An 18,676-nucleotide genomic window follows, 5' to 3' on the forward strand; every position below is an offset into this window, starting at 1 on the left:
CTCTGTGATAAATAGGGAGATGTTTAACTAGCATAAAGACATCACATACAACCGACTACTGTTGGACTTGATTCAGAATGTCACTCCTACAAAAGGATACAGACAGAGCTCCTCCAGATGAAGTTATCCAAAATGATGCAATACCAGCACCAGACACATTGGGAAAATAAAAGAAAGGACTTTAGTGTGCACTAGTATGTGTTCAAGATAACGAGAAAATCAATTTTATATCTACAAACACGAAATAGATCATGTAAGTAGTTCTCGCTTAGCTTGTGATTAAGTATGCCCTACTGTAAAACAGTAGACAGGGCAAGAGACAGGCGGTTGACAGATTGGTCAAGCAGTCTGCATCTGCCATAGATACTTTTAATCTAATCAGATGGTATATTTTTACACAATATATAAGGGGTGGATAGATAGGTTTGTCTCCTTAAAGGTATTTTGTTACTGCAAAGATAAGAAAACAAATAAGTATTTAGAACTGTGGCCCCTGAACTAAATATTCAAATATTCTCAGAACTGAATTTATTTGGGTAGACATGCATATTCAGCAACGCCCTATTTCAAGCCCTAGATCACAAACTGTTAATGTTCATTATATACCAGCTGATGTGTTTCTGTAAACTGTTCCAAATGACCTTCTATTGATGAGAGATTTCAAAGAAATTTACCGTTAAAGGTTCCAGTGAGGGAAATATTGGTGAAGCATTTTCCGTCGCTTGTGTTTGAGCAGGATGCCCTCCATTTTTGTTAACATTTGGTTACCTCAAGCGTTTAACACCAACAGTTTTTTTGGTAAATATGTATTTTTCAGCCTGGCTTAAAAATAATGAAAATCATGCATTTAGCTGGACTTAAAAAGGAAAATGTTATTTTTCCTCATTTTAATCCAGTGCTACTGTTATGATAGAACTAAAGAACCCACGCCCAAAAGATATGTCAATAAGTCAATAGGGAATTTAATTAGCAATGAATATATTTCTCTTTGGAGTCAAGGCGGTTACTCCAGCAAATCAACACAGTCTTCATCTCTTTGTGAATTGCGATCTTTGGTTCACATTACAATAGAACTTAAAACAGTGGCTAAATGGTGCACAGAGATTAATATAATCAAATACTTGGGTTATGGTGCCCAGAGGGAGCAAAACATTTGGTATTGTTTAAGGACATTGCACACCTGATTGGATACCATCATCCCAATGCAGAGAAGAAAAAAGAGGGCCCATTAATATTTCTTTTTTAAGTAACTATTACTCAGGATCGCCAAAATTAGGTGTGCTATTGAACACTAAGACACATTGATCAGCAATACGGCATATGTGTTATATACCTGCAATACACGTCATTTAGTGGAGTGAGAAAAAGGGGTTTATTTCACTAATCCTGAGTGAGGTCTGCAGGAGTAACCCACGAGAATCTGAGACAAAGAGACTTATTCAGAGTTAGGCAGATAGGGGAAATCCACAGAAATGCGTTAGATGTCACGTTTGCCATATAAAGGGTGCATTGATATCAACATCACTATAAATACACTGGCTCGAACCACCACCATTTTTGGCAGATGTCACTCTCTCAAATTCTAAATAAGGCCCAAAGTTCTTACTGTCAGTGCTGATGAGGAAGAGAAACGAGGAGGCATAATGCACAAGAGAGCAGCTTGGGGAGCAACGTAAATCCTACCCTAAAAGGTAAACTGTGCAAACAAAATCATGTCTAGTAAACATCGAATATTTTGTATGCATGTAAATGACCTTATATGATGGCTTATAAACCAGTGGCAGTGATTTTCTACTTGTCTAAAGAGTTCATTGCAGAAACACGTTGTTTTATTTTACATTTGTGTTTCTAAGAAACTACAATCCACAATTCGCTGTGATTTTTCTTCCTTCAATCATTTTTGTGTGTTTTTTGCTGTATAATGAGAATCGAGACACATGGTCTTAAATGTAATGTCATTCTGTTACCTTTTGAATTATGAGATAACGAGTTCCTTTTTGTGGCTGTGATGCATCATTTTCAATGTGCCTACACGAGCCACGTTTTTTTTATTAAAAAAATTTCAATGAAATACTGCAAAAAAAAGAAACTACAGTGTTTTAGAATTTGGAAAGTTGGAAGATCAGGGGAGGATTACCTACCACTAGTCTCAGCAGGAATTTACAGTTACCCTCTTCAATGACACACTATTCACGTGGAACAGTTTCCCCCACATGAATGTAATTGGTTTCTTCAGTAAGGCCTCCATGGAGACCAAACCTGAGGCCTGGTGTTCTTCTGATCTCAAGATCAGTCTTTGCTCTGTTTACACAGCCTATGAGGAGTCAAATTTTACAGTTAAGCACTTAAGTTCATGGGATTCAGGAACATTAATTATGCACTGTGTGTGGTCACCATTCTTCATTTAACTTCTAATGTTATTTAAATTGAGGTGGTAACGTCTCCCCCCCAACTGTGTCCCAAATGCTACATGAAATCCTATATCCTTTTATGCTTCTCAATGAGAAACTACATTCTGCCAGTGTGTGAAATACCAAATTTGTCACAATTGGAGCATGTTTAAGGATATTATTCTCAATATACAACATCCAAGAGAAGAGCAAGGAAACAGCGTTTCTAATGAGTCTGATATGGAGGGTGCATAATTTGCACATCGATGGTGTGCTAATATTGTGATTTTCAGCCCACACTCAGTACCAAACTGTGAATGGCAGGCAATATTGGGGAAATGTGTGTGCCCAATGCTCACATGAAAATGACAGCAATGCATTTTATTACAATTCTGGTGTACCCCACGTGGGTCCCCAGGGTCTGGATCCAAGCCAGATTTTTAGGATGACCACAGTCTGTAAATAATCCCAATTTAGATTCATTGTATTTAAATATATCTCTTGTGGTTGTCCTGGAAATCTGACATGGACCCGAGAACTTTGAATGGAGGCAGGGCACCCGTGTGCTAACTGATTAAACTTGAAATGTGCACCATTTTCTCACTAAGCATCTCAGCAGTGCAAAGGCGACCAGCTAATTAAACTTGGCTTAATCGGTTCACACAGTGATTCTAATTCAAAAGGTCTGCCCATTCTCCAGTGAGGGGCATTTCAATACAACGACTGGAAGACTGCATTCATTTCAAATGAACTTTCATATCAAGCACTTTGGGAGTACCTTCCATGTGCCTTAGAACCTTTAAATAGAGGAACTGCAACCTTTCCAAGTTCAAAAGTGACATGAGAAGCCACAGTATGTGGAATGAACAGAAACATCAGGCTGGGCCTTTCTTTTGCAGTTGTTCCATTTTTCTTCTAAGAAGGCTGTAGTTTTCTTTCGTCCCGGGAGCAGCGGGGTCAAGCTTCAGAGAGATTTCATAGTGTTTCTTGGCAGCGTCCAGATTTCCCCAGCGGTGGTACAGCACAGCTGAAACAGCAATAATGACTTTATTACCGAGATTTTGAATATTGTATAATCTTGCCAGTTCACTTGGAAAATAACATCAGAGTCTTCATTCCAAATGCAAGATTCCCCCACCCCCTTGCTGGCACCCCGCTACCCTGCCATGTGGAGGAACTGAGCATGGTTGCGGTTTGAGGTAAGACTGAATGAATAATAATAAATGTTGCATTAAAGTGATATTTTCCTTGTTCTGGGGTTTCAAAGTGCTTCACAAACATGTCTAAATGCATGAGTGTGCCACAAGCAAAGGTGCAGAAGGGAGTTTTAGTGACATCACTTAAAAGTATTTAAAAAATGTCAGTGCAGCTTATTTGCATTAACTTTTAAATACATAAAAAAAATCTGTGTAAATGTGTTTTCTTGGCTTAGCAGCCTCAAGTTCAAAATGAAAGATAGAAAATATTAAACATCAAGTATAGCAATAGTGTCAAACATCTACCTCGTATCCCAAACCCTCCACAAATATTTTACACCTACAAAAATATAAACGTTATGAACTTCACTGTGCAAAAACATGTGATATTTGCATTTAACATGAGAAACAAATTCATCTAATTTCACACATTCTCAATGAAAAATCACATCTAATGAAAGAGAAAGTATATTAAGAAAGGAACCCCCCATAGAGGCCAAGATGGCCGTCACATGATTCGTGGTGATGGAGGCTGTGACTTGGGAAAGACGGGCCATATTCATAACTAATTCCTAAAAAGACAAGTACAGAAATCACGCCCTAATGTGTAGTATAGAGTTTTAGAATGGCACCTGTTTCTATGTGTTATGTTATAGCAATTTGTACAGCGCACAGCTACTCAGCAGAGTGTCCCGGTGCTCAGACTAAGGGCACCAGACCTAGATACCTTGGCTGACTGCATAAAAAGCTAAGACTTCAGTTTCTTCTTGAAAACAGCATGCTCACTGACTAGATTGAGGTATTTCAGAGGTTTGTTCCAAGTGAGTGGCCCGAGATAGGAGAAGAATCTACCGCCCACTCTAAGTCAGTTGATCCAGGGCACTCTTGCCAGGCGAGCGGAGGAGGATTGCAGAGTACGTGCTGGGGTGTAATCGTTAATCTTCTCTCTGAGGTAATCAGCACCAGAGTCGTGCATGGCCTTATGCATTAACACCATGGCCTTAAAAACTACCATTTTTTTTTTAAGGAACCAGAGGAGGGCCTTCAAATGGAAAGACGTATGAGTCCTAGGTGGGAGTTTGAGTAGCAGTCTGCCCGCCGAATTCTGCACCACCTGGAGTCTGTTGAGAAGGTACTCAGGGAGTCCGAGGTAGATGGCATTCCCATAATCCAGTCTCATCACGATCAGAGCCTGAATGACCTTTTTTCTTACCGACTCAGACAGAAGAGGTAAAAAAAGAATTCGCATACGAAGAGTGCTGAAGCAAGAGCAGATTAAAGCTTGAATCTGTGGTTGGAAGGAGAGGGTGCTGTCAATTTTAATGTCTAGATTCTTCACAGAGTTTCGAAGGGGTCCAGGCTGAGTGAGGCGCATCGTTAGGCCAGCAAGTTCTCAGTAGATTAGGAGAGGCATCTCCGAAGACCACAATCTCGGTTTTGTCTGGATTGCATTTCAGTTGGTGCTGGGCCAACCACTGAAACACCCTGGCGAGACATTTAGAGATGAGCTACCTGTCCAATTCCATTGCCTTACCACAGAAAAAGAGAAGCTGTGCATCATCAGCATAAGAAATTACTTTAGCACCCAGTGACTCTGCCAATATAGCCAGGGGCGTGAGGCAGATGTTAAACAGGGTGGGGCTTAAAGCCGATCCTTGGGGTACACCCATGGTCAGAGTTCTGGCTTGTGAGGTATATGGGGGCAACCATACTTCCTGAGTACGATTACTAAAAAATGTGTGCTCCTTTGTCCTACCCTTCTAGTGTCCATGCTGCGGGCTGACCCTAGCAAAAACCAAGTAAAAAAACACACCTTCCTACCTCATGAATAGTGCAGGGATTTTTCTGACAAATGTATCTTTTGAAAGAGACTCTTTCGAGCTATGTTCAGAATCTCTGGCGTCATTTTTTTAGTTTTTTTAATTCTGTTTATTAATAATAGGGCAGAGTAAAAAATAAGTACAAATTGCAACATTGCAACCCCATGCTTGACACACAGTCCGAGTATGTATGCATACCAGTAATTCAGTTAGTACATTAAACAGGAAGTGCGATGGTACAAATCTTTTGGGTTCCCCATCCCTCCCTTTATACGGAGCCTCCATCGGATGCTGTCAGAGGTGGAGTACAGTGATATCCTCTATATTTATTCCATGCTCCCCATATTCTCTCCCATTTCTTGGGGCAGCCCCGGAGCACATAAGTCGCCCTCTCTGCCACCATGGCCCCATCCATGTCTTTGCACCAGTGTTGTAGCGTTGGTGAGCATCGTGATCCCCACAATGGGGCTCTATTACGTTTGGCGAACATTATTCCAAGGGTCGTCCAGTCTCGTAGTGCGTGAGTATGGTCAGTTGGCTCCCAAATGTTCAGGAGACATCTTTTGGGCTCTGGAACAGTCGAGACTCCACTTACTTGAGACAGCATTCACAGCACCGCCATCCAGTACGGCATTATCAGCGTGCACTTCCATATGGTGTGATAAAATGTACCTTCTTCCCCACAGTCCCTCAAACAAATTGGATTTGCGGCACTCCCTATTTTATGGAGGGTGACCCTGGTATAGTATGTGCGATGTAGTATCTTAAGTTGTATCAATTTCAGTCGTGAAGGTATAGCTACTTCGCACAGAGACGAAAGTGCCTCTTGCCAGTCTGTATCATCCAAGTCACCCAAATCAGTGGCCCATTTTGTGCATAGAGATTCCGTTAGATCAGGTAAATTATTAACCAGTTTGCGGTAGGTGAGTGAGGTAGCCCTTTAAAACATGTGGTCAGTCAGTAACCTATCTTCCAGGGAAAGGCCTCCGGAAGTGTGGTGTCAGTTGGTATAGCTGTCGTAAGTGCGTGCCTGATCTGTATGTATCTAAATATTTCAAAGGGTGCCAATTCGTAGTGTTCCTGGAGTTAGGGAAAGGTAACCATCGCACCCTTGACCCATAAGTCCCCCACCGTAGAGATGCCGATAGCATCCCACCTGTGGAAACCCTTACTATTTCGGAGTCTTCCTAGTCGTTGTGTGTCCCAAAGTGGAGTGAGTTGGGTGAGGACTCCGTTCCAGCCCAATTTTGTTTGTGCCGCATACCAGATCTGCACTGTATGTGCCGTGGGTCCGATTAGTGGGGTAGATCGCTTTTTGTTGTATAGCGCCTTCATGACTCCCCCTTCTCCCGGTCTGTTTGTGGGGCATGTATCCACTGATTAAGTACTTTCAGCTGTGACGCCCAATGGTATAGGTGTATATTTGGGAGTGCTATACCCCCATCGTACCATCCCCTGACCAGTTTATCCATGGCAATGCGTGCCGGTTTGTTTCGCCATAATAAACTGGAGACCTACGCCGCTATCGCTTTAAAGTTTTCCAGAGCGTAGAGGAACCGGGGAAGCGCCATCATTTTAAAAAGGACTGCTTTCCCAAGCAATGTCAACGGTAAAGAATGCCAGTGCATCGTATCACGTCTGAGTCGTTCCAGGGAAGACATGAGATTTTTTGTAATTAATTCTTCCGATCGTGGCGTGACATAAATACCCAAATATTTAAAACTTCCCTCTGTGATCTGCAGATTACAACCCTTCGGGAGTTGTGGCGGTGGGTCACGAAGCACATATACAATTGATTTGGACCAATTGATGGTGTAGCCAGAAATCTGACCATAAAGGTCACAGATATTTAAGAGCACAGGGATGGATCGCCTGGGGGATACTATATATAACAACACATCATCGGCATACAAAGAGATGCGGTCCTCCCAGCCTGCCGCCCAATGGAGCCCCCGGATAGTCGGTTCCCATCGAATCCACGCAGCCAGAGGTTCTAGAACGAGGGCGAACAGTAATGGTGAAAGGGGATATCCCTGACGTGTTCCACGGCCTAGCGGGAAATCCTTTGATATGTGACCGTTTGCCGTTACATGGGCCAGGGGTTTTGAGTACAGCAAATGGACCTAGGCACAAGATTTGGGGCCAAAGCCAAGGTGTTTTAATACTGCGAAGAGAAAGGGCCACTCCACCATATCAACTGCCATACGGGCATCTAATGAGAGGATCACGGCCGCCTCTTGGATAAAGGGTATACGGGCCATCACACCATGAAGGCGTCTCAGATTAAGGGCCGTATTTCTACCGGCATAAAGCCTGATTGATCCGGGTGTATGAGGTCAGTGAGATGAGGGGCAAGTCTAGTCGCTTGGAGTTTAGCGAGGATTTTAGCTTTGGCGTTAATCAATGACATTGGGCGGTTTGAGGTACACTCCTCAGGAGGTTTACCCGGTTTTGGGATCGCCACTACGGTGGCTATACGTTGATCCCATGGGAGCTCCTTCGCTTCCAGACTTTCGAGGTACATATTCAGGAGGTATGGGGTGATAGTGCTAGCTGTTTTTTTATAGAGTTCAATAGGTATACTGTTGGGCCCCACCGCCTTCCCCGATTGTATGGCCCCTATAGCTATTTGTAGTTTGTCCGTTGTGAGATCAGCTTCGAGTAATAGGGTCGCTTTGGGCGTTAGTCTGGGCATGTGAATGTCTTTGAGAAGGGCCTGCGCTTCGTCAATCGTCGTCGTGGATGTCGGCGTATATACCTGTTGAAAGTGACTAGCTAGTGTATCTACTATTCCCTGATTGTCATTTATGGGTACGCCATCTGCTGCTTGTAATTGCGCGATCCACTGAGTAGCTCGCTCTCTCTTATCGAGCCAGGCCAGAAGTTTTCTCGCCTTATCTCCGATCTCATATATCTTATATTCTGTTCCCTGCAACCTGGTTCTGACCCTTTCTTTTAAGTATGCACTATATTCCTGCTGTTTGAAACGCAGGGATCGAGCCCTCTCCGTCGTCGGGTTCTGGGTGTGGAGTACCTCAGCATGGTGTACCTCTGACTCCAAGGTCTCCAGCTCCTTCTCTTTCTCGAATTTATGACCTGTAATGGAGGCAATGGCTTGGCCACGATAACCGTTTTATAGGCCTCCCAGAGGGTTGTCGAGGAGGAAACTGATTGTATATTTTCCTGAAAATAGTGCTGCGTTTTGTTGATGATATCTTTCAGAATTTTAGGAGTATGTAAATATCCGGGGTGTATGGGATAAATGCGTCTAACCGTGCTCCTATGTGTATACTTTAGTAATATCGGAGAGTGATCCGAAATGCCTCTGGGTAGGATATCAATTTCGGCTATGTTGTGTAAACTATCTGCTGCTGTTAAAAAGTAGTCCATTCGGTAAAGGCTATTATGCACCCCAGAGTGAAAGGTAAACCGGTGGGCCGAGGGGTGGCGGGAGCGCCAAGTATCCAAAAGACCAAGTGCCTGAAGAAACTCCGCAATACGGGAGACTCCACTACTTTGAGTTTTGGGGGGATGTCAATCTAGACTATCGCAAATTGTGGCATTGAAGTCTCCCCCAATTAGGAGTTCTCCCTCTGGAAGGGCGAGCAGGAAGTCACTAAGGGCCGGGAGGGCCACTGCGTGGAGTGCTGGAGGGATATATACAGTCACTATATTAAAGGCACGCCCCTCCCATTGGCAAGTGAGAGCCGCAAATAGGCCCTGGTCATCCATCTATGTCCTTGTAATTATCAACAGAAAGTTCTTCCGTACAGGGATGCCCACTCCCTGTGACCCAGAGGAGAACTCAGAGTGCACCACAATTCGAAATCCCCATCAGTCCATAGCTCTACATAAGGTACCCATCAAGTGTGTCTTCTGGAGTGGAGCCACCGCAGGGTCGTGGCATTTTAAGTATTGTAAAACCAGCCCTCTCTTGATCTTATCTCCCAGCCCATGGACGTTCCACGTAAGCAGCAATAGGGGGTAACTGGCGCCATGGCCTGTGGGTCAGATCTCTGCTAAGTTTGTACTACTGTGTCTGCCATGATCTACACGATTAGTAATGAAATTGCGTCGACAATGTTTCATCTGCGTGGTGCCTAGAGGAAAACAGGTGATCCCTGCCCTTAGAGAATCAACAAATAACAAAACAATAAAAACAGTAAACAATCCCCCCCTACCCTCCCTCCTCCCTGCTTGATGGACTTAAAACTACCCGTCTCCCCAACTGTGCAGAGTGCTTAATACCCTTTCCCAATACCATGCTGGGGGAGAGAGATCGTCCGCAGTTCCTGAGGACCCCCCCCTTGCATCCTTGTATGTAGCGGTTATGCTCTCTGCATTGATTCAAACGGCAACCTTGTTGTCCTGGTGCCAGCTAAGTCATCCCTCATAAGTAGGTGGGACCCCAGAGCCTACGTGAGGAAGTATTCGCCGTACCATGGGGCACGTGGCACTAGCATCTGGAGTACGGCCGGCTAAGGCAGCCAGTCAATAAGATCCAACAGTCCATCAGTGCCAGATGTCCTTTATGTCGCAGTTACGTTCAGTCTCCTCCACTGGCACTCGGAAGGCTTTTCAATGCAGTCGTGGTTCCTGAGTCCTCTCTCGCACCATGTCCAACACGTCACCCATCTCTGCCGCCAGATCGCTCCGGCCTTGAGACTTGGCGCCAACCCTCCAGCCATTCCTGGGCCTCCTCAGGTGTCAGAAAAAAACACGTTTTACCCTCCGCCTCTATCCGCAGCTTCGCAGGGAACAACATGGAATATTTGAGTCCACGGTCTCTGAGTGATTTTTTAACTTCAAGAAAGCGACGACGTAGCTTTGTGACTACTGCAGTATAGTCCGGAAAAATTGTACTAGTACTGTTGTCGAGGAGCAATGGCGGGGCGGCGCGCGCCATCTGTAAAATCACGTCTCTGTCATTAAAAATACAGGCCAAAATAGGTTGCGGGGGGGCCACTGGTCTCGGTTTTCCTCCTGGGTCTCGATGCACCCTTTCCACGGAAAAATAGTTGGATAGGTCCCGTGGCTGGAGATGATTTGTAATAAAGTCTTCTACGAAAAGGTCAAGGGCTGGGCCACCTGTCCGTTCCAGTACACCTATGAGGCGAATGTTGTTGGTCCTCGAGCGGTCTTCCTGGTCTTCGAGTTTAGCTGCTAGGAGCTTGTTGTCCGTCTCGAGTTGGCGGACTTGTTGCTTGCGAGTGGAGGTATCGTTTACCAGAGTTTCTGCAGCGGTTTCCACCTCTGACACCCTGGCAGACATTTTGTTGAAGTCAGCCCGGATCAGCGAAAGTTCCACCGAGAGGGACCCAATCCGAGCGTTCAGGGATTCATGTACTTTATTCAATGTGGACATAATGTCTTTCAATGTGGGTTCAGGGGCTACTGAGGCCGTAGAGTTTGATGCAGACGCAATGTCAGCGGGGTCAGGCTGTGATTTAGTGTAGGCGTATTTTTCCAGCTTCACCTGGTTCTGGCCCTTCTGGTTTCTGCCGCTCATCGTGGCGGTGGAGACAAGGACGTGCTGTTGCCTGGGTACGGGGTGGTATTAACCGCCGCCTGCCAGTGGGCTGTCGTAGCTCACATGGCCTGTCGGGTTTCTCACCCCGCCCTTCTCGGGTCGCGCTGCACCACCCACGTCTTCAGGGTCCGAGTTAGCGGGGGCCACTGTGAGGTCCAATGTGTAAGGAAGGGGGGCCCCAACCCCGCGAACGGCCGAGTCGCGCAGTCCCCTCCTGCCTGCCGGGGCACCGTGGCACTGCTATGCGGCCTTCTTATGATGTTGAGCACTCAGCCACCTCCCACCGATCAGCCGGGGTTCCTGCACGCTGTTATTGCCACCACTGCAGTCTTTCCGTGGCAGCGCCCCCCCGTATATGTGCCCCGCTATCTGCTGGTACTCACAGGCATTCACTGCAGTGGAGTTCTACTGGGCCATCTCCGCCCGCGCCGAGAGCGCGCCTCGCCCATCCGTGATCGCCGGACCGCCGTACACACCGCGGCCGGCTCAGTTGAAGTTTCAATCCCCGGCTTGGCACTCTTTCCGCTGCAGCGCCCCCTGGTTACGTCCCTCGCTGTCCGCTGTTATTCTCAGGCAGATACTTCGATGACGCTCCGTTGGGACGTCTCCGCCAGGGCCGAGAGCGCGCCCTGCTCCTCTGTGTTCGCTGGACCGCCGTGTGCTCCGCAACCGGCTCAGTGAGAACTATAGTCCCCGGCTTGGCACTCCGGGATGGGCCTCTTCGTTGCCGCTCACTGTAATGATCTCGGGGAGCAGCCGATCGACTCCGGGCCAGGAACAGTGGAGGCACGGGGTCTTCCGATATTATTTCCTCTGAACAGCAGGTAATAAAACCGCCAGATAAATGTACGGATCGTCGGGGGAAGGTTTGTGAACTACGGAGACTCCTTAGGCTGTGGCCATGTTCTCCGACTGCTAGCCACGCCCCCCTCTTGCATCATTTTTATACACATGGCATAGCTAGGTTTTTCTGTGGGAGCTAGGAACAGTGTTCATTACTTTCAGGCTGGCACTCAGGAAGGGAGGGATTGGGAAAATAAATGACTGCACAAATAGAGCAGTGTCGTCTATCCCTGACTCTGCTGGGCAAATGTTCTTATCAGGAAGGATATTCTGAAACGGATTCCAGGTCAGTAGAGGTATTCCAGTGTAACAGTGGGAAATGACAGAGAAGCCACAAGAAGCCTATCACTCAGAGAAAAAGAATTAGGGGGGACGCTACAAGAACAAGGATAATGGTAAAAAAAAACAGAAATGAAATTAGCTTGGCTACTTATGCGCTGTGCAACAACTTGCAAGCATTGTAGGATTAAAAAACAAGAAGAAATACTATCCGCAGAATGGAAGGGGAGAAGAGCAGAAAACTGTTAAATACTCTGAGATAACCTGTCTGTCAGGGTGTTTCTGAATACACAAGTGGGCGGTATTCCACAGAAAGATATATGCCAATACCTAGAAACAGTACAGAAATAAAAAAGAGATTAATTGGCAAAATAGCCCTCCACTGGGGGACTCTCAAATAAAAACCTTATCAAATCTGGTACACGAGCGGGTCAATTGTAGAGTGACTGAATAGGTACTAAGTTAAACACAAGAGCCATTATGGAATGACTCACAGGATCAGATGTAGCTCACTTCACAATAAACAAAACAGAATTCGCCTACTAGAAATTATATTTTCATAAGATAAGAGCATACATTGGGATGAAGGTGGAGGAGGAAAGATATTTGACAATAGAAAGTAAAAAGAAAAATACACTTAAGAAAGTAAAGGGCCTCACTGAACAACGAGTCATTCAACTGATTGAATAGGGCATAGAAGGTGACACTGGTGACTGAATCAGGGAATACAGCAACTAAACATGCCCACATCTTTGAAGGCAGCAGAGATACGTAGGAGATTAGGGAACAGCATAAAAAACTAAGAAAAGTAAAACCCACAATGAGGAGCATGAAAAGAAACCTAGAACAGCCCTGAATAGAAGCAAAACGTGGCGTACCAGAGCAGAAAATTAACTTGAAGAAAGTACAGACAGCCAATCTGACAACAGCCCAAACCCTATGGTGCAACACAATAACAGAACTGGACAAAAAGTTGCAATAGAATTTACTAAACTTGCAACAATCAATTCAAAGAAAACATATCGAGAGAATGTAACATGCAGTCCCCAAGGAAAGAAAAGGAAAACAAAAGAAGAACAGAAAAAAAAAGAAATGAACAAGGGAGGTGGTGAATCTAGAACAGATATACAGAACAAAATACAAGAAACAAATGAGTGGGTTAGGTTTTTGACCGAGAACAGAACACATGTAGGTGAGAAACTTCTGGAAAAACAAACAATACAAATACTGAACTAAAAGCCCAAAGTGAAAGGGCAAAACACAAGGTAATTATAAGAGCACATTACGAAATATTGCTGTTCTTGAGGGCAAAAGCAATTGTCTACAGGTCAAATCCTATATGACTAATCTTTTAGAGTGCGTCCTAAACCTGGAGCTTGGGAAAAATACAGCAACGTGCGACCTCCAAACTTCTTGGGAAATTTAGATCCACAGACAGAAAAAAAACGTTTTAAAGCAAGAACGTCTATATAGCAGGAAGGCTTTAGAAATGTGGCCCGACCTATGCAGTCCCACGCAGAAACCACAAAAGAAGGAAAATCAAACCGTATTAAAAAAAACAACCCAAAAAAAAACCGATCTCTTTGAACCCATATTTTTTTGAATAGCCAGTAAAATTTATTTTTAAATTATTCAGAAAGACAAACTCAAAGTAGTCAACAACATCGGGGGGCAGATGAATTTGTAAAAGTTCTTTAAAACATTGAATCTCTAAACAGTCTCAAGAACCCCTTAAATCACAATAAAAATATTAATGCTGAAGATAACATAAGCACAGAATGGAATACACTAGCACAACAACACGAAAATCCAGGACTTGTTGAGAAATCAGCTATGAATTGTGTGTGACTGGAAAAGTGGGGAATCCTCAGAAGGAGCAACAGTTATTGGTATGAAAATTCAGAAAAATCGGAAAATATGCATACACTCACTTCTGAAGATGGCACCAATTATATAATGAGTAAACCAAAATAAAGTAAAATGGACAAAATAAAATTAATAGCATAAACGATCAAGGTTATCAATTCTATACATAAACATCAAATAATCATCAAAAACGTACAATTAATAAATAAAGAAATAATTAATAAAAAAATATACAGGAAAGTACTTTTTTCTTAAAGTCATAGGTGAATTTCACATACAAAAAATTATTTCTATAATTCGAAGATTAGAAGGTTGGGACCTTACATCAATTAAAAAACAGAATTCTTCTGATGATATGAGCACTGAACTCCAACTAGGAATCCCAAAGACATATTCCATTAACACATAATAGGACAATGGACTATTGAGTAGCAGAGAATTTAAAACATGAATTAAGATACTTATTGAGGTGTATATGGATACTAATGCTACACAAAATAATTTGAAATTTGGTAAAAGCATATTTAAGGGGGAATGCTTAGTAGTTAGTTGTGGACTAAAAGTAGTGAAAAAATAGCCAAATGGAATTAGTCAATTAAAAGAAAGAAAACGGTAAGGAATGTTTAGAACTACATTTAAGGGCAAGAAGATAATATTAATAAAGATACACCCAAGAGACACAATGTACTAAAGCATTTTATGGTAGCAACCACGGCAATTCGCAGAATTACTGGATTTGGAATGGCAAAATTGCATTTTTGTATATACTAAATATTTATTGCAATTTGGAAAAAACTTCCTGAATCCCAAGAGTTTTTTTTTGTTGTTGTTTAAATCTTTTTTATTGACATTTTCTTATTTTAATCATACAACATGAACAACGCATAGACACCATGTATAGCTACTTTCAAGTGACGCGATATCAAGTACAGTACTGTGTAAAAAGGTGAGTTATTCAACAGGATACTGAGAGACGACTCGTGACAGTGGCTGTATAGAGGGCGCATCAATGCCAGAGAGTCTTCCATTGAACAGTCTTTAGGCGTTCCAGACATGGTTTATCATAGGACAAACTGTGGACACAGGGTACAACAAAATGAGGACAACTTAATCAAAGGAGGGAGAGGGGAGTCGCTTGAGACCTGCTGCCATATGTGGTATAACAGAGTGGACCAGCCCTAGCCGGGCTCAATGACAGCGACATTATGAAGCGGGGCCATACGAATCGCAAGAGTTGTTTTGGGACACATTCCAAATTGCACTTAAAAATTGGCGTGTAATAGGGTAGCCCTGTTAATTACGATCTGGTATACAATGTATCAACTGTGTCCCACCCTATTTGCAAACTCATATAATAGAAATGCTACCAGCTTCTAAACGGTAGTAATAGGTTTGCAAAAGGAAATCTGTTCCTACTGGACAGCTGTACCTTTGGAAATAGTGTTGGGTGACATTGGGTCGACTGCTCTCTGGTCACACCCATATCTTTCCAAATAGGAAACAGTGTCTTTAAGGGACTCAGGTTACTCAAAAAAAAAAAATATATATATATATAACATTTCCATTTGAAAATGCACACACAGGCATGGTGGTCTGCTTCTCCTTGCAGGCCATTCATCTCTGTGTTTGTAGCCAATCGTAGGCGGTTGCCAACAGCAAGTAGCTAGTTGATATTCATTAGGCAGATCATTCAGCAATCTCCTTTGAAAATGGCAATTACGCAATATGACCTAATATAGTCGCATTGCAAAAATGATGACTGAATTTGCAACAACTTTCTGTGATGAGTCTCTTCGTACATCGGCAAATAAAATATAGCATTCAATGAAGACACATAAGAAGATAATGATGAAAGGATTACAGATAAAAGTAAAACTTTTGCACAAAGAAAAAGCTCCAGTCGAGACAACAGTATAAACTAGGTTTGAAGCTAAAAAACAAACGCCCTCCTGAAGCCACCAAAAGGGATATTTTTTACCATTGGAAACTACATTTGAAATAGAACTTCAAAGTATGACTGACAAAAACACCTCTACAAGGTCTTGTTTGTTCAGTTGAAGAAGAACTTATTGGGGTGAAGGGATGTCAGTGAAGCCACTACAGTGGGCAAAAGTCCCTAATTCAAGACATGAACCCCCAACATATTAAACCTTCAGGTCAAATCCAATTTCAAGCAGATATTAAAGAATCCACAGGACATGTAGCAGCCTCCAAGCACCAATATTCTAGAACTCACAAAGAACCAAACTCAAAGCTTGTGCGTTCTTTCTTAGGGACATCTTAAGGGTTTTGGGGCCAGGGGCCAAACCTAGTTTGGGGCCCCCATGTCACAACAGCTGGGATCACTGATAACCCCCTTCCTTGGCCAGCCTTCCTCTGGGCACAACCGTGCAACAAACAGTTCCTCTCCCACTGACCAGCACTAGTGAAGCAGAAAGACTAGCAGAATGAACAAGCTAGCTGCATATAGTGCAGTGGACTGGAGTCTCATCTTTTGGGCCTGTACATACGGAGAGTACACTATTGTTTAATGCACTCTAGTCCCTGCCGTGTTAAGAACAGTGATTCGGAGTCAGTTATCACTATGCTGTGATTGCACTGGCCCAGCAACGGCTCCACATGGACAGTGACATGTGGTCCACACTATTGGTCTACTCTGGGGTCCTACTTTGGCCAAAGCAGTCTTCAACTGAACTGTGCCAGAAAAGCTAGTGGGCTGTCCAAGACTTTTACCCACAATGTGTGGTATAGTTTGTGTCAGCACCATTCAGGAATACAGTGCTGATGGGCGCTTTTGTTTAATACACTGCCTCCACTGCTTGGGACTGGTATGCAGAGCCTGGTAGTAGTAGGCTGTGATCACATCCATCTGGCAATAGCTTCCAAAAAAATAATGCATTCACAGAGCTAGCACACAACCACTACTGAACAGTAAGCATAGCACATGCTGCGTAAAGGCAATGGCTGGTGCAATTGTGCTGGACCTATACACTATAAAATGTTAATTGCTTGCTGACTCCAACCAGAATATAATAGTCATCTCATTGTCAATCTTGACCGGGCTAAAGCATCATAGGTTTAAAGGAATCAGCTGAAACTATCGCGGATCATCTAGGATCTTCTCACTGAAGGGGCTCTGAAGGGGTAACCAAGCCCCCTCTGTGTCAACGATCTCCAGTACCCTGAAGAAGCAGGGTTTTTGCAAAAAAATGGCTGACAAAGAAAACAAGACAAGCCTTAAAAGAGTCAAAGCTGACCCGCCTAACCCAGACTCACCCACTAAAGACAAGCAGGACATTAATACCACCATGGAAACCATCTTAAATAAACTCGCGGATGTCCACAAACTTGCTAAAGCCACCAAGGAAAACACGGATAGAATGCAGACCGAGATAGCAGCGATCCGACAAGACATCAGAGACACCAACGTTAGGATCACAGATACAAAAAGCAGAATTAGCCAATTGGAAGATACAGAAATCAAAATAAGTAAATCCCTCCAGTGCCTAACCATCACAATGGATTCGCTCACCAAACGACTTTCAGGCCTGGAAGACAGAAACAGAAGGGGGAATTTGCAAATATTTGGAATACCAGAGGGGGAGGAAGAGCTTTCCGGATCATGCATCTCTTTCCTGGAGAACTGGTTCACTCAAGCTACAAACCTGTCCTTCAGTAAGCTCCTGGAGTCTGAGAGCGCGCACAGTGTCCCAGCAAGAATAATTCCGAGTCAGAAATCTCAGAGACCAATAGTGTGCAAACCTCTCCCGTATCAACACGTGGAGCTGATCCTCGCCTACATGTTGAAAAATAATCATATCCTCTTGAAAAAGAATAGAATCTACATCTCGCAGGATTATAGTAAAGAAACTGTTGAAACCAGAAAAGGCTTCCTGGCGCTTCGCCCCAGATTAAAAGCCATGGGCTACCAGTTCTCCTTTGTAGGTCCAGCCAAATATCGCGTCACAGTACAGGGGACTTCTCACTTCTCCACCGATCACTTTGCCCCGAAAAAGTTCCTCGATGGGAAAGAAGAAGCTCATATGGAAATATCAGCTCCTGGCTTTTCTGCTGCAAGTTGTTGAGTCACCACTGTTCTGACAAGATCCCAACGTTGAATCTTCCACTAAACTGCCATATTGATATGTGAACATTGGTAATCATTAGTAAACCTAGGAATTTACAGACGCAATTCAGTTAAGTAAACATTTGCAAAGCAACTAAATGAAGTTCTTGCCTCACCACTGTTTTCACAAGATCCCAGAGTTGAATCTATCCATAGTGGTTTAAACGATCAAGATCCCAGTAATGCACAACTAGCCTGTCTCAGCAACTAGGGAGTCATGGTGACTTTAGTCAGTTTCTTTACTGTATGAACTCTTATCAAATGTCGTACTATTGTGTATATTTACTTTTATTTAAATATGTGACCCTGCCATCTATTTTTTATTGATATTGGTGACATATTCAACCATATGATAATTGTCGCAGTCCCGAGCCATTTTATGGCCTGATATCATACTTATTGTTAACATCCGGATGTTCATGCGACTGTATGATTTAGGTATATACATAATATATACATATGTATGCTGGTTATTCTGGTGTGACACTACACTCAATGATGACGTTATTTTCAAATGTGATATCACCTGTATTTTATTTGTTGATCTATGTCCAGAGTATCATTGCTGTGGCTCCCTTGTTTATCTATAATGTAATCCTTTATTGTCCATCACAATAACTGAGGTT

At 43.5% G+C, this 18,676-nt stretch overlaps 1 protein-coding gene across 1 annotated transcript in view; it reads right to left on the reverse strand.

Annotated features, from left to right (window-relative positions):
* Positions 1-1,234: 1,234 nt before the first annotated feature.
* Positions 1,235-18,676, reverse strand: part of TMTC4 (transmembrane O-mannosyltransferase targeting cadherins 4) — a 724,433-nt gene continuing 706,991 nt past the window's right edge. The window contains exon 18 of the mRNA XM_085622264.1: positions 1,235-3,417. Within this exon, the coding sequence (XP_085478390.1) occupies positions 3,266-3,417 (152 nt within the window). The 3' untranslated portion in view covers positions 1,235-3,265. The remainder of the gene's footprint in view (positions 3,418-18,676) is intronic.

Source organism: Triturus cristatus, chromosome 8 (genome assembly GCF_964204655.1).
Source record: "Triturus cristatus chromosome 8, aTriCri1.1, whole genome shotgun sequence".
Lineage (NCBI taxonomy): Eukaryota > Metazoa > Chordata > Amphibia > Caudata > Salamandridae > Triturus > Triturus cristatus.